At 48.5% G+C, this 26,483-nt stretch overlaps 1 protein-coding gene across 3 annotated transcripts; it reads right to left on the reverse strand.

The window, feature by feature from the left end:
• Window positions 1–371: 371 nt before the first annotated feature.
• Window positions 372–25,395, reverse strand: Nt5m (5',3'-nucleotidase, mitochondrial). 3 transcript variants are annotated; one of them, XM_087910574.1, is made up of 5 exons: window positions 24,496–25,395; window positions 19,790–19,890; window positions 11,763–11,823; window positions 3,220–3,334; window positions 372–2,168 (listed from the first exon to the last, which is right to left on the reverse strand). In XM_087910574.1, exons 1-5 carry the CDS (start codon window positions 24,736–24,738, stop codon window positions 2,026–2,028), a joined length of 663 nt encoding a protein of 220 aa, XP_087766700.1. In that variant the 5' UTR covers window positions 24,739–25,395; the 3' UTR covers window positions 372–2,025. The 3 variants fall into 3 exon arrangements, with proteins under 3 accessions (XP_087766700.1, XP_087766702.1, XP_087766701.1); XM_087910576.1 differs by having other exon boundaries at window positions 24,984–25,391; XM_087910575.1 differs by lacking the exon at window positions 24,496–25,395 and adding an exon at window positions 24,157–24,420.
• Between the last annotated feature and the right edge of the window lie 1,088 nt (window positions 25,396–26,483).

A 26,483-nucleotide genomic window follows, 5' to 3' on the forward strand; every position in this document is an offset into this window, starting at 1 on the left:
TCCGTCATTGGCAGGGCAGACTCGATAGCAACGAGCTGCACTGGTTTCTGTCCCCTGAACTAGAATCACAGTATTTTCAAGGCAGGGCTGAGTGACCCTCATTTGTTGCTGTGACCTCTGGCTTGGCAAAAGCTCAGGTACTTAGGAGGTACATGACAGACCATCCCCAACCTATCACTGAAGGTCACAGGCAAAGAGAATTCCCTCACTGCGACGGCTGGAGGCTGCAGCGCTCCAGACCGCCCAGGTCACTCGACGAGGAGACTTGGCATTCGGCAGCACAAGGATCACAGGAAAGCAGGCCGTATAGCTGACAGGAAAGAGAGAGCCAGGCCCAGCCAGCAGGAGTCACAGGAATGAGTTCATCCACCTCATTTATCACACTGTTTACTGGTCCTGCATAGATGGCTTGCGGGAGTGAGATCTTACGTCAGATAACACAGGGTCTCTGGAGCAGGCACAGCGCCCACACTCCAGGGACTGGCTTTCTTCCAGGCCCCCAGGTCAGCCATCACCAGAAGCAGCCCTGCCTGAGTCAGAGTTCCAGGATCAAGAGACACAACTGCCACGCTTCCAGCACGGCACTGGCAGGGCCCCCAACCAGCCTAAGGGATAACAGTGGAGTGGTAGCATGGTAAGCTACATAAGGCCAAGTCAAGAGGGGCTCACGCAGTGGACTCCTGGGGCATCCTTCTCCAGACTAGGTGGTGGATGTCCTGGACCTCCCTACCTAGCCTGGGTGACAGAAATGAGCTCTTAAAACAAAAAATGGGAAATGGCATTCCTGACCAGCTCTGAACGCAGGGTTCTCGCCCACATTCTTTTGTCCACCTAGCCTGGTCCCTAGGCAGTCAGAAGATCACCTGCCACGGGTGCTGAAGGCATAGTATGAAGGCCAAGAAACAAACTGGGGTCCTGGTTTTTAATGTTTTTAGACAGGGCTTTGCTATGCAACCCTAACTGGTCTTGAATCCACAGCAACACTCCTGCGCCAACCTAAGTGCCGGGAAGGCAGGTGTGTCATCATGCCCATCTCAGACAAGGGTTCTGAGAATGCAGCTGGTCTTCTCAAGGGGACAGCTGGGGGGTGGCTGGTTCAAGTGTCACCTCCCAAGGATCCAGCCCAAAAGGAACACACGCTGAGGATGTGACAGCAGCTTCTAGGTCTATGGAAACTTGGCCTTGGGGGACGTGAAGAGAAGGGCCCTGTGCCTGACTCAGGGTTAGAACATGGGTAAGGAACTGGGCTTGAGGAAGAAGCCATCGGGCTGCCAGGCGTGCTACCATTTGGGCCATTTCGCCCTTGCGCCCATGTGGTACCACATGAGGACCACAAAGGAGAGCGATGCCCACCTCTGTTTGCCCGTGGGGGACTCCCAGATGCTTACATCACAGGTCGGTGGACACGAGATCATCCTGGGCAGGTGTTAGAGAAGGCCGCAGCTACATGTGAATAGTATTTGTTTCTCACATGGTCAACAAATAATCAAACCTGCTGACTCCTCGCTGGGCCGTGAATAGGATCTAGGGACACCAGAGAAAGAGACCACAGCTAGCCATAGGTAGGGTCACTGTTGGCCTCCAAGAGAGCCTGGTGACCACTGAACGCCAGGAGGAGAGAAGAGACTAAGTGGGCAAGTTGGACAAGGTGCCATGTTGGAGGTGGAAGGGCACATGCCTGCCAGGGGACCCTCTGTTGTCTGTCCCTTGCAGTCTTTACCTTGCAAAGGCCACAGATCCTGAACCAGGGCCCCTCCGTTCCTTAGAGAACACCCTATTGTAAGCAGTGGGAGGCAGTGGCACGGCCCCTGCCTGAGGTTAGGCCAAGTTGCCAGGAAGCAAATGCCTTTCTCCCAGCCCTGCCTCAAGATCAGGTCAAGGACCGGGCCAGGAGAGGAAGGGGAGTGTGTGAGAGGTTGTCTTGATCAAGGAGTCCATTGGGTCCTCCAGGAAATGCCAGGGAGCTGCAGCACAGCCCTCCTCAGCAGGCTGCTTGCTGTCCAGTCATGAGCCGCAGTGCAGCCCTCAGCGGGGCCGCTTGCTGTCCAAGATGGCCTTCCAGTCATCCGCCCACGAGTGCAGCCTCCGGCGAGGGGGCTTCAGCTGCAGGTGATGATTATGGCAGGAGGTGAAGAGGATGTGCTCCCAGCTGGGGTGTGGCTCGGCCCCTGTAGAGGGACATAGGGCCTCAGTGCAAAGCCTAGGATCAGTCATGAGCCCCACCAGCAGGTGTTGTGCCTCTCCTGACTCAGTTCCTCTGTCTGCAAAGGGTTGCTCTGTTAGCCTGCCCTACAGAAGGCATGAGTGTAAAACAAGGTGCCGTGCACAAGGTGCTCCGTGCAACACGCAGGAAGCAGGCCACATGGAGATGGCTGATGGGGCTGTCACCACCCACTGCTTGGCCTGGCCAACCACCTAAGTGGGAAGCCCAGGACTGTGTGCCCTGCAGTTACTAGTACCAATCTCCTTCCATACTGTGCTGCAACCTCTTTGAAGTGACGACCTACTAGTTCCTGTGGCTGAAGCCCACGGGTCATGTTGCCCTAAGCCTCTGGAAGACTTTGCCAGGGAAGAAACTGTTTTCCTACCAATGTGTCCAGAACAAGCTGTTACCTGCAACTCCAAAGAACTACTAGGAGGAAACAGCTTGCCCACGGTGCGGCAAAACCAGGCAGAAGACATCCAGGAGGCATGAACAGTGTGGGCTGACTAATGGAACTCCCAAACCTCACACGCCCGAAGCCCTCCCTCCACCCTACCGTGTCAGTTAAGTGAGCCAAGCTACCAGCTTGCTTGTTTTCTGGGAAGGGGTCATTAGCTGGAGCCGAAAAAAGAACAAATGCACTGCCCAAGGCACTGGCAGCCATGGCCCATACTGTGATTTCCTGTTATGTAACAGACTTGCCATGCGCTACCTGAGGGGAAGAGGGGGCAGGGAGCTACTAAACACAAAGGTTTGAAATCAAAGCTGGGTTCTTCACTCAGGAGAGTCAACAGAGTAAACTAAGTCTGGGTAAAGGCACAGACATTCTGACTTCCAGTAGCCCCCTGTCCCTAGGGTGCAGGCAGGCCTTTCCAACAGGAAGAAGCCTCTGACTGGGTGCTGATAAACGCCTGGTAAAGGGGTATGTGAGGTGAGGAGACCCCAGCAGGAGGTATGTGGGAGAAGGGAGAAGGCAACTAGGGCTACCCAGCCTCCCCCTGCCAGAGACTACTTGCCTGTGATGTCCGGCCGGTCATCTATGAGAAGATCGGCAGAGACCACGGTCTTGTCTCTGGTCAACACAATCTGTTCCAGAAAGTCAGGGCCGAAGTGCTTCTCCACCCAGGCATACTGGAGGGAGCAGAGGAGATGACATCAGACAGAGCTCGGCCTAGAACCCCAGCACTCTGAAGGGAAGGGGGCTAATACAGAGGGCCAGCTTGGGCAGCTCTGCACCCAGGAATTTGTCACTTGGGAGCTGTGTACCTGTACACTCTTCAGGAGACTACAGAAGGGTCACAACTCAGACCCAGACCTGACATCCCCTGAGTGGCACAGAATGCTCTCAGCACTCTATCAGAGGTTAGTCACGCTGGCTGCCACTGTGTCCTGAGGCTTAGTGACTTCCTGAGGTGGCTGACTCACAAGAGAAATAATTAGGTGATCTGCCCAATGTCTCTGCTGGGAATAAAGGGAGAGACAGGTAGACTCAAACCATGAATGATTTGATACTTGGGGGCAGGGTAGAATTTGACTGTCACATCAGTGCAGAGGGGTGCTGCAGACGGCTGATGTCCCAGGCACACAATGAGTGCAGGACTGACAGACAGGAACAACTATCAGACCATGGGAACAGCTACCACTGACACAACACTGTGCAATCTGGCAGGCCACACTTTCTTCGCCACGGTGGGGCTCTGGACTGCCTCTCTTTCCTAAGACACTCTGGGAACTGGGAAAACAGCCTTCCCTCCTTCACCACGCTAGTGAGGCTAGCAGCAGACTAGGTCAAGGTAGCCATGTCGGGAGAACCAGGAGAGGGATGAGTGGTCCTGGGCCTGAGGTTCACAGCTGTGCCACTCTGCCCAGGGTGTAGCTGCACCGAACCACCTGGCTGCCCTTCTCCATCCTCCATGATCTGCTCATAGACCAAGACTAAGACAGGTATGGACTTTAGTCAGGGCAGCTTCCAGCGGAAGGAGACAGGAGCCTTTGCCTGATTCATCTGGCCCCACCATGAGAACTAACAGCCAGAAGTTAGAAGATGGCTACAAGTGTGCTACTGGCTCACATGAGATGACCTCCCTAGGGAAAGCCTGTGTAGCCACTGCAGCAAAACCCCAGGCAGGTCTGTTTAGTCCCGGCTGTGGCCCATGTGACTTGGGCAGACGCACGAACAGACTACAGATGGCCCCAGGCGACCTCTAGCACAGGAAGGACTTGGAGAACAGAGCCGAGCCTAAAGAGAGGGCTGCATGGCCCTGCCCTGTTCCATGCGTGCCCTCAGGCCTCACAATGTGACCTTCATTTTCAGATAGTTCTCTCTCTCTTCAGGTCTTTAACCACACACACACACACACACACACACACACACACACACGATGCACCAACAGACGTGACACCCACACACACTTTTTAGGCACGCTTCTCCCCTGACACAGCAAGTTCCTAAAACTGTCCCCCTCTACTTCACCTCCACACTCCTCATCACTCCAGGCAATGGCCACAACTGTGGTCACATTATCTGTAGCCCTGCAATCTGCCTCAGTAGCCTCTGGCACCCTTTAGGACAGGGACGGTAGTTCTTTGGACACCTGTCCAAATGTCCAATGAAGGAGAAACAGTCCTTTCTGGACAGACTGCCTGAGGTCACTCTGACTGGAAAGGCTTCCTGGCCAAGCCTTCAGTGAGGCCCTGCAGGCCCTACGGGCCATCTTCCCAGACAGATACCCACTGCAGGGAAACAGGCTCCCATTAGGTTCATAAAGGAGCTTAGCTGGGTGAAGACGCTGCCCCAGGCAGACGGGGAGTGGATGGGCTGAGTCCCTGGAATGCTTCCCTGAGAAGACACAGGGACCCTGGTGTTGGCATGGAGGTGACACAGAGGCAAGACTGGAAGACAAACAAGGGCTGCTCATGTGACTGTACTTCATGCCCATGCCCACTGCCTTCTTACCCTCATGTATGTAAGTGTACTTCATGCCCACTGCCTTCTTACCCTCATGTATGTAAGTGTACTTCATGCCCACTGCCTTCTTACCCTCATGTATATAAGTGTACTTCATGCCCATTGCCTTCTTACCCTCATGTATGTAAGTGTACTTCATGCCCACTGCCTTCTTACCCTCATGTATGTAAGTGTACTTCATGCCCACTGCCTTCTTACCCTCATGGCAACCTGGGTGCAGACATCCTTCCCACTCCTGCAGCTCTTGGCCCTGACTGTACGAGGCACACTGAAGAACCAGGGAGACCCCCCCCCCCGCCCCGGGCTTCTTCCACAACTAAGAGAACTCAGGCTTAGTGGTGCGAGGGTTCTGAGGCAGGACAGGGTCTGGGCCCTGAGCAGCATGTTTCATGAACCAGTCACAGAGCTGAGAAGTTTTACTTTCCTTTGTTGATTCCAATTCACCGTGGCCAGTACCCCTGTGGGTGATAATCATGGGCTTGGGTGAAGCATCAGCATCAAATCACAAGAACCTGGTCCTGTGACCCGGTCTCTGGGTCTCTTGTCTCTGGCGTGGCCTGTCTACAAGCCGCAGAGGAGCAGCTGCACGCAGGAAATAGTGCCGTGGTTCGTGGATTCTGTACAGATGAGGAAACTGAAGTTCAAAGAGGACCAGCGACGGTTCCCACCACTGCACTCTCCTGCCTGTAGCTGGAGAAGAGCTCGGGCCCTGCCTGAGCCACCTGGACTGAGCTGGGACAATCAGAGCTACCCCTTCTAAACGGGCATGCCACTGCTCTGCTTCTGAACCTTGCTCATGCCTGGACAGCTGCCTGGTCCACGTGTGGTAACTAGAGTGTTGAGATGGCTTCTTCTGAAATTCTGATGACCTCTGGAACTAAAACCCAGCAGCTGGGTACACCTGTGAGGAATTTTTATTAATTAAATCATGTAAAGTGGAAAGACCCACCTTTAATCCAGATCTCTTGAGGTGGGAAGATCCACCTTTAATCTGGGCTGCACCTCCGGCTGGTAGCCTGTATGAAGGACATGGAAGAAGGAAGCTTGCTCTCTTTGCCTGCTTGCTCTTGAACTTGTCGGCAAGTCTATTCCTTCCCTGACATTAAAGCCTACTTCTTCCGAATTCCAGATACAATGAAGACCAGCTGAGACACCCAGCCTTGTGAACTGAACAACTACTGGATTCTTGGGTTCTCCATCAGTAGACAGCCACCATTGGACTAGCTGGACCACAGCCTGTAAGCCACTCTTATAAGTCCCATAAGTAGATATTCATCCTATCAGTTCTGTTCCTCTGGAGACCCCTGACTAATACAAGCATCTTCTATCGCATGGATGAAAAGATTATGTGTGGATGCAGAGGCAGGTGGACCTCTGTGAGTTCAAGGCCAGTCTGGTCTACAGATCTGCCTACCTCTACCTTCTGAGCGATAGGATTAAAGGCATGTGCCCATCATACCTGGCTATAACTACAGTTTAATTTTATAGTTTAAAAATTACTTAATGAATAATGTTGGGAAATTTGCTGCTTTGAAATTATTATGAAACACTAGTATTCAAGACAGTACATGAGAGATATGGATTAATGAGCCCATTCAAAATGTCAGAATGAGACCAGGGAATAAAAAAGCCCAGACTGCCTTCCCAGGAGAGAAATAACTAGAACCAGACACCTGTAGGACAAAGCAGAGCCTTTACCTTCACTAATTCCCCACCATATAAAAAATTAATCAAAACTGGATCATAACCTACATACTAAAGCTAAAAGTATAAAATTTCTATGCTTCAGAAATAGCTGCCAGGCACCTTTAACCCCAGCACTTGAAAAGCAGAGGTAGGTGGCTCTCTGTGAGTTCGAGGCCAGCCTGGTCTACAGAGTGAGTTCCAGGACAGGCTCCAAAGTTACACAGAGAAACCCTGTCTCAAAAAAAAACAAAAGAATAAAACAAACAAATAAACAAATAGTTAAATCTGGAAAGCTGCCTGTAGAAAGATAAAAATAGATCCATATCTATCACCCTGCACAAAATTCCAATCCAATTGCTTTGAGGACATCAGCATAAGGCCAGATACCCTGGATCTTATAGAAGAGAAAGTAGAGAATTGGCTTGAACTTGTTGGCACAGGAAAAGACTTTCTGAACAGAACACCATTAGCACAGGCACTAAGATCAACAATTAATAAATGGGACCTCATGAACTGAGAAGCTTCTGTATGGCAAAGGACACCATCATTCAGACAAAGTGGCAGATTACAGAATGGGAAAAGATTTTTACCAACTATACATCCACTAGAGAGCTAATGTCTACAATATATAAACTATTCAAAAAGCTGGTCATCAAGAAAATAAATAACTCAATTAAAAGATAAAAAGCTTCTGGAAGCAAAGGACACCATCAATCAAGCAAAGAGACAGAATGGAAAAGGGTCTTCACTAGCTGTACATACGTCAGAGGGTTAGTATTAGGAAATCCTGATTGCTGAAGACATCACACACGTATATCATCAAACAGAGAAATTAAGCTGGTGCCCAACTAGAAGCTTCACTGCTACTGACGAGTGTGTTTATAGTGCTAGAAGGTAATATACTTAATCCCTAAGGAGAAGCGTAATCATCAATCTCACCCAGCTACAGATCCTAAAAGTTCTACCCACTGGTGCCATAGTGACACAATTGTTACAGAAGAAACCAACCAGCTTTTGATGGGCTATAAGGTCTGCTCCATGAGAGCGAACCCATACCTGAGATGGTTAGTGAGGCCAAGAACTTGAGACTAGATAGGTCATGGGCCCTAAGGAATCTACTGCAATTATTCTGCTAAATGAACACAGCAATGAAACAACTCCTAATCACACAGAGCTAAACCCCGTAGAATGGTGCACCTCAACTCACATTGAGAAGCTTCACAGAGACCTAAAACCAGATAATGTGCAGAGACAGATACCTTTGAGCACTTAACGGGATGTCTTTAGCCAACTCCTCCTTTCAAGACTCAAGGATCTACATTGAAGAAGAAGATGAAAGATTTTAAGACCCAGAGGTGGTGGACAACTTCAAAGAAACGGTGTCTCCAAGACACGACAGGCCAATGCACAGATGAACTCACAGAGACTGTGACAGCATCCTTGTACTAGCTAGTTTTATACTAACTTGACAAAAGCTATGGCCATCTGAGAGGAAGAAACCTCAGTTGAGAAAATGCCTCCACAGGATCAGATGTAGGCAAGCCTTTAGAGCATTTTCTTAACCAGTGACTGATGGGGGAGGGCCCAGGCCACTGTAGGTGGTATGACCTCTGGTACCTGAGTTCTGTAAGAAAGCGGGCTGAGCAAGTCACAAGCAACAAGTCAGCAAGAAGCATTCCTTCATGGCCTCTGCATCAGCTCCTGCCTCCAGGTTCCTGCCAGGTTTGAGCTCCTACCTTGGCTTCCCTCCGTGGATCATGACTCAGGACACGTAAAGCCAATAAATCCTTTCCTCTCCAAGTTGCTCTTGGTCATAGCAGTAGAAACCTTAACTCAGATCACTCAAAAGACCTATACAAGTTCCAAATAGACAAAATCCCAGCATGGAGAAGGGGAAGTAGGCACAGAGTACTACCCCTAACCAAGAAGTTATTTGCAACTGAGAGCTACTAGGAGGGGAGAAATCTATTTCATTTAATCAAAGAATTAACCACATCCCAGGCAGGCTGCATGCTCAGGAATAGTTGGCCAATACAAAACAGAATCCATGTTTTGTTTTGTTCTATCTTATTTTCTTTCTTTTCTTCTTGTGCCTTGTTTGTTTTGGTTTTGTATATTTTTAAGAGAGAAAAAAATATGAAATAGGATGGGTAGGGAGGGGGGATCTGGGAGCTTGTGGGGGATGGAAAAGAATGTGACCAAATATATGTGACCATATGGTATATTAAAACCTTTTAATCAAAAAAAAATGACTCTGCTAAGCCAGGGGTAGTTCACACCTGTAATCTTGGAGGGCTGCAGTATGAGAATTGCAGGATCCAGGCCAGCAGGACTATTCAGGGGAATCCTGCCTCTAAAAACAATTAAAGAAGAGCTTATGAATTTGAGAGGGAGGAAGAGCAGGGGAAGTGTTGGAGGGGAAGGACGGGTAGAAATGATATAAATACTCTTGTATGAATTTCAAAAAATACTTTAAAAATGTTTTTGATAGCTATCTATTGAACAATGGATCTATTCGATTCACTGGTGCCTAGCTCTGCACTGAGGAAGAAGACAGCTAGCACCTTCGCAGATCTCAATCTGGTAGGAGACAGAAAATCATTCAGGAAGAGGCAGAGCCATTCTGAGCAGTGTACAGGAAACCAGGGCCAAGACAGCTATACCTCTGCTATGACATAGAGAATGAACGTTAGAGATGGCGGTCGGCAAATGTGGTGAGCATCTGACCAGAGGCATGCAGAGGAGAGGGACGTGGCAAATGCGGTGAGCATCTGACCAGGGGCATGCACAGGACAGGGACATTGCTAACTGCATTGGTTACTTTGCTTGTCAGTGCAGTGAAGAACCTGGAAGAACAAACTTAGGAAGAAAGGATCGGTTCTGGCTCATGGTTTGAGGACACACCATCTATTATGGCAGGGAAGGCATGGGAAAGCTTGCTCACATCTGGGTGCACCAGGAAACAGAGATACAAGAATCTCAGGTTGGTTTATGGGGTTTCCAGCCCATAAACCTGCCCCCAGTAACCCACATTCACCAACCAGACCCCATCTCTTAAGGGCTCCACAGCTTCTCACAACGGCACCACAAACCAGGGGCTAAGCGGTCACACGAGTCTATGGAGGGTGTTTTACATTTGAGCCACAATACAAGTCAAGGACAGCATAAAACACAGATGGGTGGGAGCTCCTAGGATGGAAAGAGCCAGGCAGGCTGTGGGGCCAGGCTTTTTACAGGGAAGGAATTATCATGGGACTGAACATGATCCACCTTATGAAGTCTCATTCATTCTACAAAGAAATTCAAAGTGGCAACAATAAGAGATGCACAAAGATGCCAGACATGTTTCAGAAAGAGAATCCACAGGAAACAAGATCCATTTTACACAGAGGGCCAGAGGAAGGCCGGGGAAGAGCACACTTCTAACAGAGCCAGTATACAGCAAGGGCACAGCACAGGCTCACCACGAGCAGTGGAAACCAGGAACCGCAGCTAAACTGAACTTTTATAGACTTTCTCATCATTGTTCCCTACGCAAAGCTGTAGAGCAACTGCAGCAAAGGTACGCATTACTGCATGAGGTACTCTAGTTACCTGGAGATGGCTTCAGTATTCAAGGATGGGGGAGATGTGTAAATATCACCAAAGTTTCTATAAAGAAACTCTAGTGTCTGTAGATTCTGACAACCAATCAGTGTACCTGTACTGGCCAGTTATCCAACCACTTGACCTTCGTGGCTCAAGTTTAGGGGTCCAGCAGAACCACCTGGCAAGTTAGCCGAGACGATGGTGCCACTCCCAGAGTTTCTAACTCTAAAGGTCAGTGTTACTGAAATGTCCATTTCTAACCAGCCCCCACTTGGTCCAGAACCTTTTTTGCGGATCAGTGCCCTGATATGAAAAGAGGACCCAGCCTTCACTCCTCACTCCCCCCAGAAGCTGTGGCTTGAACTCCCTTGGGCTAAAATGAGCTTAGCCTCAAAAGCTCAAAGGGGTCGGGATGACCACCAGCTGACCCAGTAACTGCCCACATAACCCACAGTAACAGCCTGAGTGTGGACTCTTCCTGGAGCAGGGCACACAAACAACTCCAGTCGAGGACAGCATGTGTGGAAAGAGAGGAAGATGGAGATGCTCAGAAGCCCTCAGCATGAAGATGGGAAGCCTGAGTAGGGGTAGGCCAGCCTCCGGAGTCCACAGCAGCATCTGAGAAACCCGCAAGGTGTGGGGCCCAATCCTCCCTGCAGAGAGCAGCCTGCAGCTTCTGATGTGAGGAGAGCTCCTCACTGCTACCACTCTGCTTCTCCCATTAGACAAAGGAGCTCACAGAAAAAAACTTATATTTCCTGGCTTACATGTTCTTTCTTTCTGGATTTTTTTTCTTGTGGGGGAAGGGGGCACGACGATTTCACTGTAGCCCAAACTGGCCTCAAGTTTACTATGTAGCATAGGCAGGCCCAGATTAGCAATCCCCGTCTCAGCCTACTGAGTGTTGGGGTTACAGCTTAACCCACCAAGCCAGCTCTTGGTCAGACATTTCACATAAGCCTAAGGATGGCGCTAAGCGGCGGAGCGCTTGCCTGACAGGCAGGATGCTCTGAGTTCCAGCCCCAAAGCCACAGGAGTGAGTGTGGGAATGAATGAGAGGACTCTGTTCATGCAGGGATGCCCTTGAGCTTTTGACCCCTCCCTAAACATGGTTCTCTCCTTCATTCATGCTTTACCAGACTTTCCCGGACCAGGCATATCTGATAAAGTGTGACAGGCACCCTTTCCACCTAGCCCGTGTTGCCACAAGTCCATCCAGCACATGAGATAGAGCCACCGGCTGGTGCAGAAAGGCAGGGAGCACCAGGACGGGGCCCTGTGCCACACAGCAGCCCTCACCTGGGATGGACTCCTTACCTTCTCATAGGGACAGTACTTGATCATCTTGATGGGGCTTGTGCAGATAAAGACATCAGTGCTGCAGGGACAGAAAGGACAGTGAGCCGTGCCGTTATCTCCACATCACCGCGCATTGCTCACCTCTGCTACCAGAGCCCTGCCAGGGTCTAAGCCTGTACCTGTCATGGGAAAAACCCCTGTTCTGATCTTCCCCATGAGAGGCTACAGCTTGTAATTTCTTCCTGAGTCAACGGTCCTGGGAAGCCACAGATGAAATGCCCTGGTCACAGGCAACAAACTCTGAGGTGGACAATTTTTGCAGGACTAGACCCAGAAGGTTAGCTGGGTTAATTGCATACTCTTGTTGAGTAAGAAAACAGGGAGAGAAAGAAGCATTAGTTACACACACAGCACTGAAAGGATGCAGAGGGCTGGGGGCCCAATGGTAGAAAAAGTGTGTCGCAAGGCCTTGGGTTTCTTCTTCAGCACCAGAAAGGAAGGAGGGAGAAAATAAAGGGAAAAAATACTGCAGACCCTATAGACAGATGAAAGAGAATCGCACTCCCAGTTAGTTGGAAGAAAATTACCCTTCATCACCTGCTACCCTCCACCACCTGTTACCCTCCACCACCTGCTACTCTCCACCACCTGCTACCCTCCACCACCTGCTACCCTCTACCACCTGCTACCCTCCACCACCTGCTACCCTCCATCACCTGCTATCCTCCACCACCTGCTACCCTCCATCACCTGCTACCCTCTACCACCTGCTATCCTCCACCACCTGCTACCCTCCACCACCTGCTACCCTCCACCACCTGCTACCCTCCATCACCTGCTATTCTCCATCACCTGCTATCCTCCACCACCTGCTCCCCTCCACCACCTGCTATCCTTCACCACCTGCTATCCTCCACCACCTGCTACCAGTCATAGCCAGGTGATGGAGGAGGAAGGTAGCCAGGCTCCACCGGAGACAAGCTCTCCTGCTCTGTGGCCTCACGGGGTCGGGGGTATGGGCTTTGCATAATAAATGCACCATCACAGCTCTGGGTTGCTGATCCTGGCCAAAAAGGGCTTCCCAGGTGTTTGCTCCTTCTCATGCCCACAGGCTGGATCCCCAACCAGCAACATCACCCTGTCCCAAAGAGTCATAACATTGTGTTCTGCTCTGGCACCTGTATGGGCTGGCTCATCAAACCAGGAAGAGTATTGTTTCTCCAACTCTCTTTGGCAAATTGGTCCCTGGGGAGTTCTGTGGAAGCCTGTCTGGTGGCCTCTGAGGGTTTTGCTTGTACCTGCTCAGTGTTCAGGAAAACATCAGGTGCAAAGAGACGACACTGTTGGCAGGGTGACAGTATCTGCCCAGCCTCTCTGAAAGCTGCCTCCCGGAAGGTCCGGCTGTAGACAGGCTTTTCCTCACACTCCCAAACCTCAGAGGGAAGGAAGACAAGCTGCCGTCCCTCTTCTTCACTGCTCCTTCCAACGCCTGACTGCTGAGGTCCGGGTCACACAGCCATCTCCCCACCCTGCCTTGCTGCCACCACATGCTGCCTACACCCAGAGCTTAGAATGACTTGTTCAACTCTCAGTCCTAAGCTTTGCCTACACTCAACTCTTCAACCTCGGTACAGACAGTCCGATCAATTCTGACTCCTCCATGCCATTCTCCTCCATCCAAACTAACCCTTTATGTGGGGAGGAGGCACAGGCAGACTCTTTTATTGTCCTGACTCGCTTTGAATTCCTGTGCTCATATAATCCCTGTCTTCTGAGTAGATGGCTCTACACAAGACACCATCTGGCTCAAACTGGTTGTTTTTAAGCAGTTTTATTGAGATACAGCTGACGTGCAAGCAAGTATGCATGTGATACACATACATACAGGTAAACACACATAAACATACAATATAAAAAGTTTTGAAAACTGCACTTACTATAAGGGAAATTTTTGGTAAATTGTAGGATATGAATGTCACAAAAAGTGAATCACCATGGTCAAGGGCAGAACACACCCTCACCACTAAGCTGTTTTCTCCCACTACAGATTGCTTTTATATGTTCTAGAACTTCATCTGGAGTATGCTTTCCTGTCTGGCTTCTTGCACTCAGTGAATGATTCAGTCACACTGTTAAATGAGCACCTTAGCAGTTTGTATCTTTTTAAAAGTCAAACTGATTTTAAGATTTTTTTTTGTTTTGTTTTTGGGTTTGTTATTGTTTGTTTTATATTGTTTGTGAGACAGGGTCTCACCATGTAGTCCTGGCTGACCAAGAGCTTGTTATATAAACCAGACTGACCTTGAACTCAACAGAAATCCACCGACCTCTGCCTTTTGAGGCTGGGATTAAAGGTGTGTGTCACTACTCCTAGCCTGATTTTAAGTTGTACTGAGATATAATCCATATAATACTTATCCATTTAAGGTATATAATTAAATACATTTTAGTGTATATGAAGGGTTTTACCAACATAACTGCAACTTAACTTTTAGAATATTTCTAGTACCCACAGAAGAAACCCTATTAAGCAATCAGTATCCATTCCCACCTCCTCTGGCCCCAGGTGGCAACAGATCTGCATTTTGTCTCAAGGATCAGTCAGTTCTGGAGATTTGGTGTAACTAGGATCATACAGTACGTGGCTTTTGTGCCGGATTTCTCCACTTGGCATCATGGCTTCAAGATGCATCTATACTGCAGTCTGCATGTGGCATGGTCACTCTTGAATACCTCTGTCTCTATGTGCACACCTACTAACTCCCAAGGAGAACAGTGTCACTGCACTATAGCCATGATTAATAGTGTAAGTGATTGTTTACAGTGCAGAGGCAGTGCATGGTTGTTACATAACTGTTTGGTCCCATAAATAGAAGCATCCATATGTGCTCACTGCAAACACAGCCTGTATCATAGGTCCAGGTATGGATCTGGAGCACTCCCCAAAGGTCCCCGGCCATGGGAATTATGGGAGGAGAGTGAGTCACTACAGGAAGAAAGTAGAATGCCCTCTGTGCAGGGGGCAGGGGGAGACATTAAAACCCTACCTCTTCCTGTCTCTTCTTCAGTTCCTAGCCATGATGATGTGACAGGCCTCTTCCACCACGTGGTCCTAGTTGTGCTGTGCCACTAAGGCTCAAAGAAGCAGGGCAAGTGACCATTAATACAACCTCCACGCTCATGAGCCAAGACAAATCTTTTTCTTTAAAAATAAAAAAAAACTAACCTGATTTTATTATTGTATGAGTGTTTTTGCCTGCATGTATGTATATATACATTGTGCATGCCTGCTGCCCAAGGAGATCAGAAAGGGGCATCAAATCCCGGGGGACTGAAGTTGCAGACTGTTGTGAGTAGCCATGTGGGTGCTTGGAATTGAACCAAGGTCTTCCACAAGACGAGTGCTCTTAACTGTTGAGTCACCTCTCAAGCTCTCAAACCTTTTTCTTTCCTATGCTGATTACGTCAGGTGTTTTATATAGTAACAACACCAAGTTAACTAATACAAGAAGCCTATTAGCATATTGGAGACACTAAAAATACACATTTACCAAGAAGGTAACTTTGAATTGATTAAACTTGTTCTTTGGCAATTTTATGTTTGTATATAATGTATTGTAATTACTCTAACCTAATTATTTTTTTAATTTACATTTACCTATTTTGTAGAGGGGTTGTGTGCCACAGTGCACATGTGGCGATCACAGAACAACTCGCAGAAGTCAGTTCTCGCCTTTTATTATGTGGTCCCAGGACTTGAACTCAGGAAGGCTTAGGGCAACTACTTTTACCTATTACCACCCTCCCCGCAAGCTTCTCTTATCTCTCCCAATGAAACTTTTCTTCAAAATATTTTTTATTCAAAATAGGTTCAAAGGAGGAGAAGAATAAAATAAGCATAAAAATGTCTGAAAAGTCCTAAGCTGGTTTATAAATATACCTATACAGCATAAATGAAATGCTCCCATCTAAGCTGACAATTCTCCCTCCAGGAGCCAAAGACCATCTAACAAAGCCCCAGCAGCAGGTATGAGAAGCCTTCTTGTGAGCTGTTGGTCAGAGCTGTCCAAGAGATTCTCAAATACCCATTGCCTTTGTTTGTCTCCCTACGCTGGAGGTGGAAGATAAGTCCTAATGCTAAAGGTGCCATACACTTCAGAAACAGGCCTGGAAACTTGAGTGGAACTGACCTGAAAGGCTCATTCCTGAAGACTAGTTTTTGTGATACCGAAAGGTGCCATGCAAGCTTCCAGAGGAGGAGGCAACCTGTAGTCCTACCCATACATGACACCTATGAGCACAACAATGACCAGCATCACACGAGAACCCTACAGGTACAGTATTGGCACATGTATGTCAGTGGTAACAACAGCTCTCTACTTGGGAAATCATGCCAGGTACTGGAAATCAAGTCAACTGCCCAGGGCAAGAGGAGTGAAACATCTTGGAGAAGCCACCACTTTATTAAGCCAGCAAAGTCCCTAACTACATGCTAAGCATTTGTCCTTATACCCACAGGTAAGTGCAGTCCTCACTTCTTATCAAGGAAACTTCTCATTGCAACAGAAAGAAACTATCACGTAAAACCACAACTGATCAAAAGTTATGGCATCCCATCCCAACAGAGACCTCTACAGCAATACTCCTGCACCTCAGGGACCATTTTAGAAGAGGGGGCTGGAAAGATTTGAAGAGCCAGAGGAATAGGGAGTTTGTTGTGAGGCTGTGTGTCCTGGGAGTGTAAGAAGCTACACCCATAAGATCTCACCAACATGACTGCTGGAATGTGAGCTGAACAAGGAAAATAACAAGAGACTTACTAAAGTGGGTTTGGTGGTGTTGGGGGAGCCCAGGAGGCCTCAACCTTATACAAAAAGTGACAGGCAACTAAGGAAAGTTGAGAGTGGGTAAAACAGTCTTTCCCAGGGAAGAAAACAACAATTGGTTAGCCAATACCAAATAGCCCTGAAAATATTCATGCGAGTAATATTATATAGACTGAATAGTTTATACATTTGTACTTAGAAATATGTATGTATGTATGTATGTATATGTGTGTGCTATGTATATATGTGTGGGTGTGCAACAATTTTAAAAAGAGGTCATAAATTTGAAAGAGGACAGGGAGGGGTATATGGTAGGATTTATAGGGAGCAAAGGGAAGTGAGAAATGATATAATTATATTATAACCTCAGAAAATAAATATTTTTAAAATAGGTTAAATCCAAGGTAGAGGACATATAACTTTGGAGGGTTAACCATGCCTGCTTCCCAGGCTCTTGTCATAGATCTTTATAAGTCAAGTTCATACCATAAAACACAATGAAATATACTCTTCAGGACCGGAGCTCAAGTCCAGAGATACAGAACTAACCAGATGAGGTCTACAATTCACTTCAAAATATAAGCACTGTGTGTTTTCCTTGTGCCTATTTAGTCAGATTTGAATTTACACATTTACTGTGTGTGGGACACACACACATGGAGGTCAGAAGATAATTTACAAGAATAGGTTTTCTCCTTCTACTGTGTGGATTCTGGGGTTAAGCTCAAGTGTGGCAGCAAACCATCCCCACCAGCATCGTACTAGAGTTTGAAAGTGGAGAGTTTTAGAGGCATTTATATACAACACAATGAAGACCATGTCACATTTATGTCATTCAGTTTGTTACATTTAAAGAAATATCATGAGCAACTCTCAAAGTAAACCCTTATATTTTGGGTCAATTTACTTTAAACTGGGTGCCAAGACAATTCAATGGGAGAAATAACAGTCTTCTCAACAAAATGAGCCTGGCTTACTAGATACTCACACACAGAAGTAGTTTTCTGGGCTTGGTGATGTGTGCCTTTAATCCCAGCCCTCTCGAGACAGAGGCAAGTGGATCTCCATTAGTTCAAGGTCAGTCTGGTCTACAGAGCAGAGCTACCTAGTGAGAACTATTTGGAAAGAATAAAAGGACCAGAGGAACTAGGGCATAACCAGAGCGTCCACTTAGTCTGGTGGTTTGAATCACAATTACAATGGCCCCACAGGCACACACATTTGAATGTTTGGTTCCCAGCTGGTGGACTGTTTGTTAAAGTCAGGAGGTGAGGCCTTGTTGGAGGAGGTGAGGTCTTGTTGGAGGAGGTGGGTCACTGGGAGGGCCTCTGAGGTTTCAAAAGCCCACACCAGAGCAAATTTCAATCTCTCTGCCTCCATCCTGAAGAAAGCATATAAGCTCTCAACTACTGCTCCAATGTCTTGACTGCTTGCCTGCTGCCATGCTCTCCACCACAACGATCATGGACTCACCCTCTGGAACTTAAGCAATATCCCAATTAAATGCTTTCTTTATAAGTTACCATGGTTATGGTGTCTCTTCACAGCAACAGAAAAGTAACTATGACACCTAACATGCACAAAACCTTTGGTTCAATCCTCAGCACCACAAAGATAGATAGATAGATAGATAGATAGATAGATAGATAGATAGATAGATAGATAGATAGATAGACAGACAGCCTCAGTACCACAAAGATAGACAGACAGACAAATTAGATAGATAGGCAGGATCATGATCTGAAAGTAAGACCCAAAGTTAAGGGGCTGGAGAGATGGCTTGGCAGTTAAAAACACTGGCTGCTCTTCCAGAGGATCCGGGTTTGATTCCCAGCACTGGCTCAGAACCATCTGTGTCTCCAGTTCCAAGGAATGTGACACCTTCATCTGCTCTCTGCAGGCATCAAACATGCATGTGGGGCACAGACACACATGCAAATAAAACACCCATACACCTAAAATAAAACGATTTATTTAAGAGCTAAAGTTAAAATCTTAAAGAAAACACAGGAAAAAGAAAAGCCACAATGAGAGACCATAGTCACAGCCACCACCAGGACAGCTAAAAAATTAAAAGACAGTAATGAGTGTTGAAAAACACATCAAGAAACTGCAGTCTTCCTGAAATGAATGGCAAATGGTCTGATGGTTCTTTAAAACATTAAACATAATTATCCTATGACCCAGAAGTTTTACTCTGAAGTATATGCCCCAAAGAAGTAACAGCAAGTGTTCAAACAAACGCTAACCCTAATGTCCAGAGCAGCACTAGTCACAGAGTCAGAAGGTGAAAACAGTCCAAACGTCCATCAGCTAATGAATGGACACACAAAATGCAGTCTGTCTGTACAATGGGAACTATTCGGTTGTCAAAAGCGTAAGTACTTGATTGGGGGTGTAGCGGGATGGTTACAGCACCTGTCCGTCATACAAAATGCCCTGAATCTCCCCCCCCCCCACACCCCGTCACTCACTCACAAGATTAAAACAGTGAGCCTTGGCAGCTACTACAAAACTGATAAACCTTAAACTGCTTAAGAAGCCAGACCACACACTAGGTGGCAGCACTTACACCAACTGTCTGTAACAGGCAAAGCCCCGGAGGCAGAAAGTGGATTAGTGGCCTTTAGGAACCAACCATAGAAGGGCAGGAATGAGCAGTGTGCTACTGTGTTTGACAATTTCTTTTAGGGGGGGCGAAAAAAAATCTGAAATTGACAGTAGCAATGGCTCCCTGACTTTGTAAGTGTTCTAAAAGCCACTGAACTGTACGTTTGAAATGGGGAAGCTACACCGTGTGGAGTTCGTCAACAAGGCTGTAAAAGATCTTAGGGACGCACACTGTCCACAGTCCCAATAAGCTCCAGGGGACCGCAGAGGGTGGGTGCTGAGTGAGGGCTTCACCCCACACAAGTTCTCAGTTCACCAGAACAAAATGACACCCTGTCCTTTCTGAACCCCCCTTTTCCAGGTGAGGCCTGCTGCTCCCCGCTTTTCCAGCACTTGGCAGAATAGGCTCTTCTGCCCTGTGTGGCTACTTCACAACGGCAAGTCGGACTTCCCTGGTGGGCAAAGCCCATGCTGGTGCCCACAGCATGTACCTGCAAGGTCTTTTGCCAGGGTCAGCAATGAGAATGCAATGGGCCTCTGCAGGGCTGAGGAGAAAAGGGCAAGACAGCAAGCTAAAGCTAGAGTCCCAAGGCAAGAAGGTATACTTACTTCTGCAGGTTGGCCATCTGCTTCACAGCTTCCACGGCTCCTGGCAGAGGTTCGAGTTCAAAGAAGAAATCCTTTGACTCCCAGATGCTGACGGCTTTCTCCTAAGAAGTCAGAAAAGCAAGTCACCTCCAGGTCCCCACTGTCCCACCACCCTCCTCTTGGAAACACACACAGTTGGGCCGGGCTGTTACTAGGTGGGAAAGGGTTCAAGGCTCCCTACACTCACCCCAGACCCATGTCCTGGGGGAATCACAAGGAGTTGGCGTGTGCTTGGACCCCCCCTTCCCCCAGGAAGGATGTGACTTCTCTTAGGACACAGCAGAGACAAACTAAGGTGTCAGTTCGGGCAAAGCCACCTGGTGTTCTCAGGTTGAGGGCAGTCTTCACAAAGTACACATGTGCTAGGCTTGCCTAGCACAGCCAGCACACAGCACACAGCGCACAGTGGGGGCTGAGGGAATGCATGCACGACCACAATGAAAGAGCCACTAGAGTTAGAAGCTGAAGGAACTCAGATCCCGAAGTGCACCATGGTCCACAAGGATAGAACTACGGTAAGCTGGGAAACGGACAGCTAGGAGGGTCCCAGATGCTTCATCACACCGATCAGAACAGTTGTGTTCTCACCTGGCTTATGTGCTGAGGAACCAAGACATTATTTTATTTTATTGAGACAGGATCTCTCTGTGTAGCTCTGACTGTCCTGGAACTCTCTATGGAGATTAAACTGGCCTTGAACTCAGAGATTCTCCTGCCTCTGCCTTCCAGAAAAGGGATTTTGTTGCTTATAAATTTGAAAGCCAAAACCTAGACCCTGTGCCAGGCATGACGGCCCATGCTAGTCCCATTACTTGTGAGGTCAGGCTGGGCAACAAAATAAAACCCTGTCTCAGAAAGAAATACAAACTCTCTTTTAGGCTATAGTAAAACTGATGCCATATAGCAAAACAGTGGTGGAGGAAGGATCCCCTTTCTACCATGTATGAGTAGGTCAGAGCTCATGTTCCCAGAGTGCTAGCCAGATCTCTCCCAGGGCCAGGCAAGGGGGGAGTAAGACATCTCAGCCTCCAGGAGCGGAGCATCTCAGTGCTGTCCATGTGTGCAGCACAGGAACACCAATGCCGGTTAAGAGAGCACCCATCCCCTTGTCAATGACGTGGGCTGAGCAAGCACACTGTTCCTGAGACACATTCTCAAGTTCCATCTTTACAGCCTACAAGGAACAAAGATTGCTGGTTCACAATGTAAGAAAAGCATGATTTCCTTCAAGGCCACTTAGGGTAAAGCCGTCAAGACTTGAACTCACATGCAGAGTCAGTATGACCCTTGCTGTGGGCCAACTCTGGGCTGGCCACCACGCTCACAGAGCTTGGCACCAAGAACGCAAAGACAAGACCCATCCCTTCCTCCCAAAGTCCTGGTGATACAAGACAGATATGGAATTCCAATGCCAAGCCTGTAGTTGGCCTCCCAGCTCCCTGGGAAGCACTGGTAGAAGGGGTCTAAGACAGCTAAAATGAGCTTTTCTTTCCACCTCACCTGCTTGCCCTCCAAGAGTCTGTGGAAACCAAAAGAAATAAAGACAAAGGTACTCCTTGACCCTTTGGAGCCATGGAGTCTACATCCATGGATTCAAACAACCACGGACAGAAGATACTAGGAAGAGTTACTATGCACTGAATGCTCAGAGGGCCTTTTCTGTGTCATTACTCCCAATATTGCATTCAGTATTTAAAACCATCTCCATGGCATTTACACTGCACTCATATTATGTCTCCTACATCAGGGCTGAGCTATATAGGACTACACAGGTCATACACAAGTGTCATGCTATTTTGCACAAAGGGCCAGAGCATCTGTAGATCTTGGTACCATGGGGGTCCTGAAATGGGTTTCCCCAATACCAAGAATACAAAGTAAAAATGAGTACAGCCATTATACCTAGACTGTTAGGTTGAACCACTGATACTTCAGACAGCTAGGTCACAAGCAGGCTCGGGGTGATCCTTCGGTGAACTGAGACTTGGAAAAGGAATGAGGTGGAAATCAGTGGTTCCTCCCATCCACTCCTTCTTCCCTGTGCTCTCTCACCTTGCACTTAGAAGATGGGAATTGGTCCCTTTGGGCCTGGAGTAGCTACACAAAGAGCTATTGAGCCACTGCACCATTTCCTTGTTTTACGGTGTTGCTGATGAAACCCAGGGCCTCATGCAGCCTATGTAATCGTGATCACTAAGTTAAAGCCTCTAAGTGTTTGTTGAAGTCTTCTTTTCCTCTTCTTGATGGTGCTGGGGTTTGAAGCAACTCTGCTTGCAGAGTCTGGGTAGATTTCAGTTATCCCATTAATGTATTCCCGGGGCTGGAGAGAAGGCTCAGTAGTTCAGAGCACTTGTTGCTCTTGCACAGGACCTACGTTCAATCCCAGCACCTCCACGGTGGCTCACAAACATCTGCGAGGAACTCCAGCTCCAAGGCTCTGGACTGGGACTGCGCATAGCACACATGTATACATGCAGACGAAACACTCACACACATCAAACTAAACAAATAAATTAATAAACTTAATACAATCCTATAAGGAAATTGTGTCCCCCAAATTTGAGCACTGGTCAGTCATCTACAATCCCATGCAAGGCAGTGACTGACCGCTGCGGCTACAGAGGTGACCCAGGTAATTGTTTCCTTTGCCTTAAAGCTATTCATAGTTCTCAGCACTGGGAGATGTCAGCTACCTGGGCGCTCTGTGGAAGTCGCCTGCAGAAATATCATCTGAGAATGAATGAAATGGTGTCCCATGTCCCCTTCCGGTACCTCGATAAACCAAGTTGTTGTGGAGGTGCTTGATTTATTGTGTAGCGGTCTGGGATTTGGGGGGAGAGTTGCAGGGCAGGGAAGGAACCCTAGCATCTTACACTTGCTAGGCAATCCTCTACCACTGGACTGGGAATGCACCCTGGTGTCTTGCACAATCCTCTACCAGCCCTGTGCACCCTGATGAAATCAAGAGAAAGCACAACAGGGAACAGGACATTAGAGTGGGGAAAAGGAAATACGTGCGGCAGGCAGGCAGGTTGCTGGGTTGGAATCCCACTTGTACGCCTTGTCATCCTGTGACGTGGGAGCAGGTTTCCCTTGGGTACAAAGTGGAGACAGTAGCATCCTCCTACAGTTAAGACAAAGTAGTGGGCCATGCAGGGGCTGGAGAAAGTCCAGAGTGAATGTGTGTTGCTGACAGAGGCAGAGCCATGAAGGAAAGGCAAAGCCTCCCTGCTGGGATGAGGTCCAGAAGCATGGTAAAGCCTTCCTCTGGTCTGAGTGTAGATTTTGACAGTGTGTGCAGAAAATGTCCACCCCAGCTTTCTCCCCTGGATGCTTGCCACAAGCAGACTGCTCCCCTGCAGATGACTCCCACCTAGATGAGCCAAACCTGTCTCCCAGACCCAGTTGTCCACCACAAACTGTGCCTCCTTGTTTAAATGTGTGCACCCGCCTTTCTGTCCAACTCTGCCCTGAGCTTCCAGGGGTGCTGAGGCTTCTCCAGCAAAGAACAGTTACGCTGAACCCAGGTTCCTGTCTGTATGTCTTTTCCTTCATTACCTTACTGACATCATAGTCCCTGGAGAACATGAAGAACTAGGTGTTACTAACCTGGTAAATATCACCCTTCTCACCATCCACTCCTCTAGCCATGGCCTCTGGGCAGCCAACTGAAAGATGGCTCTCATTCTCTAAGGTAATGCTGGGCAAATTCCCCTGTTCCTTTCATAAAATAGTTTAAGTCTCCAAATTACATTCTCTCTACCAAAAAGCCTGGATAGCTGTTTAGCCATGGGGAGGGGGTTGCCCAAGGGCCTTATACAGGTCAAGACGGAAGTTTAGTCTACCTAGACTCTGACTCCCCATGTGACACCAGAAAGCCATACTCTCTAGCATACAGTATCACTGAAATATATGCTTCCATGGATTGGAGCAAAGGAGGAGGGCGAAGACACTGTCAAATTCGTCAGGAGGAAGAAATAGCCATGTCTGTGTAGGGGTAAGGAGACATAAAGCTTAGTCTATTTTTTTCCATGTAACAAATTACCTGAGGCCAAATACACCAAGAATTTAAAATTCAAGCCCAACCTGGTGTTACAGGCTTGTGATCTCAGCTTCTTGGGAGGCTGAAGCAGGAGGATCAAAATTCCAAGGCCTGCCTAGGCTACAGAGTGAGTTAGTCCAAGGGCAGCCAGTAAAGTTAGTGAGCACCAATGACCAAAAATAAATAGATAGATAGATAGATAGATAGATAGATAGATAGATAGATAGATAGATAGATAGATAAAATAAGAGGCTTGGAGATGTAGGTCACAGAGAGCTTGTCTAACCTTCAGGAGACTCTGGGATCAATCTCCAGTTCTAAAGGAAATGGGTAGAGAGGGGCTGTGGCAGAGGTGGGGGTGTGGAGAGGGAGGGAGGGAAAGAAGGAGGGAGAGAGAATCCAGATAGATTTTTTAGGGTTAGAGTCAGGAGACTGCTGGAGCCCAGGTGACAGCCTGCAGCTGTTGGACGGTGGGTCCCCTAGCGCCGTGGCCCCGGTCCTCCCTGAAGCCCTGTAGTACAAAACGACCCGCCAGAGGTCCTGGGGAAGTCGGGCTGGCATGGGGCTGGACAGCTGCGGCCTCGGTTTCCCCTCCCGCCGGGCTGAGGGGCCTGCAGGTGCTCACGCTCAGCCCAGGCTGCAGACGTCCGTACTGCTCCGACACCCAGAAGCCGCGCCGGTCCTCCAGCGCCACGAAGGGCAGATCGGGGAAGCGCGCGCGGAACTTCCGGAGGAAGCCGCCCTCGAAGTCAGCCAGCACGCCGTCCATGTCCACCAGCACCCGCAGGGCGCGGCTGCCCGCCCGGCTCCGCTCATTCCGGACCGGAGCGCCGCGGGGACGCGCGCAGCAACCGCGCAGCCTGAGCATCGCCCTGCTTGCTCGTCGCCCTGGGTCCTCGGCAGACGCAGCCTTCGCCGGGGACACGGACGCGCAGGCTCCGGCCCAGAGCGAGGCCCGCGCGCAGCCCCGCCGCCCTTAAAGCGATACGCGCCGGGAGAAGGTGAGCGTGAACGCGGGTTGCTGCTCCCCCTGGGACATCCAGCCCCAGGTTGCAGCGTTTGGGAGAGTCTGATTGGAGCACTCATCCAGCTGTGGCACCTGAGGAAACAAACCTGTGTCCTTAGGTATTTATTGAGCAGTTACTTCGTTGGGCTGCGGCTCCAACAGACAAATTTCAGCCATCCTGAGGCCACACGAACAGATTGTGGACACAGGTATTTAAACAACTGATCATCCAGTTAAGGGAGGAGTTCAAGTTAGGCACAGGTAAAGGCATATATGCCTCTTGTGCGTGATCCTCTTGCTGGTTGTATGCAACCATGACTTTATAAAAGTTAAAGATATAAGAGGGTAAAAGGTAAACCTTCAGATCTCTCTATATATATGTTATAAGGAGGACAGATGTTCTGTGTCCATGCTGACATCATTGGCTTCAACAATAAGTCTTCAAATATATCTATAAATTTGTTACTATGCCTGCTGATATTAAAAAAAGGAACTAATAAGTAGAAAGAAATATTTCAAAGGCTGTAAACATGAAGATATTTTAGCTGTCCTACCTGTTCTGGATCCCCAGCACCCACATGGCAGCTCATAACACTAAGTCCAATTCCAGAGGATATGGCGCCCTCTTCTGGTCACCTTGGGCACTGCATGCACATGATGCACATGTCTACAGGCAGACAAAATATCCATAGTAAACATAAAAGTAAATAAGTACAATGTTCTCAAATATTAAAAAAGACTTTGTTCTAAAGTGTGATGGCTGAATTTTTCCCAAATGAGATGCAAAATTAGACAGCTCACGTCACAGAAGGCCTATGCAAGATACATGAGGCTTGTAAATGAATAAGGCTAGCTAGAGGACCAGGCAATCTGCCGCGAGACTGTGTTTCCGTGAACTGAGAGGGAAGCGGACGGCAGCGGCAGTGCACACTTTAATCCCAGCACTCAGGAGGCAGAGGAAGGCGGATCTCTGAGAGCTCGAGGCCAGCATGGTCTTCAGAGCGAGTTCCAGGACAGCTGGGACTACACAAGGAAACCCTGTCTTGAAGGAGGAGGAACATGAAAGACGAAATCAGTACTGCGAGGGATGCTATCACCCACTGATACAAGGGAACGGATCTGATGAGAGTTTACCAGGGCCAGTCGGACTGGGACTGAACGAGGACGTGATCTAGCCAGATTCTCGGAATTTGGCCGGATTCTCTGACTGTGGCTGGCCCGGGGTCTTTCTGAAAAGCCATTGACTATGACACTGGGACCTGTTTCCTCTGCATATGCTGGATTTTGGGGATCCAGTCTGTTTGGACGCTGGCCTTCCTGGACCTGGAGGGAGGGGGAGGGAGCTGGAGCTTCCCACAGGGCAGGAAACCCTGACTGCCCTGGGGGACGGAGGGGAAGGAGGGGGGGAGTGGGGGGAGTGGGAGGGTGTTGGGAGGGGGGGCGGAAATGGAAACTTTTATAATTTAATAAAATTTACTAAAAAAAAAAAAAAAAGAAAAACCACGTCTTGAAAAACCACAAAGATTGGCTCTAGTAACTCAAGAACGTCATGGGCTCACTTCTTTCTCTCCTTCTGTATTTTGAAATACTGTTGACTCTGGGTACCA

The sequence above is a fragment of the Myodes glareolus genome, chromosome 9 (assembly GCF_982192425.1).
Source record: "Myodes glareolus chromosome 9, mMyoGla1.1, whole genome shotgun sequence".
NCBI lineage: Eukaryota > Metazoa > Chordata > Mammalia > Rodentia > Cricetidae > Myodes > Myodes glareolus.

Bases quoted from the DNA above. Each gene is read 5' to 3' on its own strand.
- Nt5m (XM_087910574.1), bottom strand. From the start codon at position 24,738: ATGCTCAGGCTGCGCGGTTGCTGCGCGCGTCCCCGCGGCGCTCCGGTC. The intron at 11,824-19,789 runs GTAAGTATACCT...CTGTCCCTGCAG, and splicing joins CAGATGGCCAACCTGCAGAA to CACTGATGTCTTTATCTGCA. The intron at 3,335-11,762 runs GTAAGGAGTCCA...TGCTCCCTCCAG, and splicing joins AGTACTGTCCCTATGAGAAG to TATGCCTGGGTGGAGAAGCA.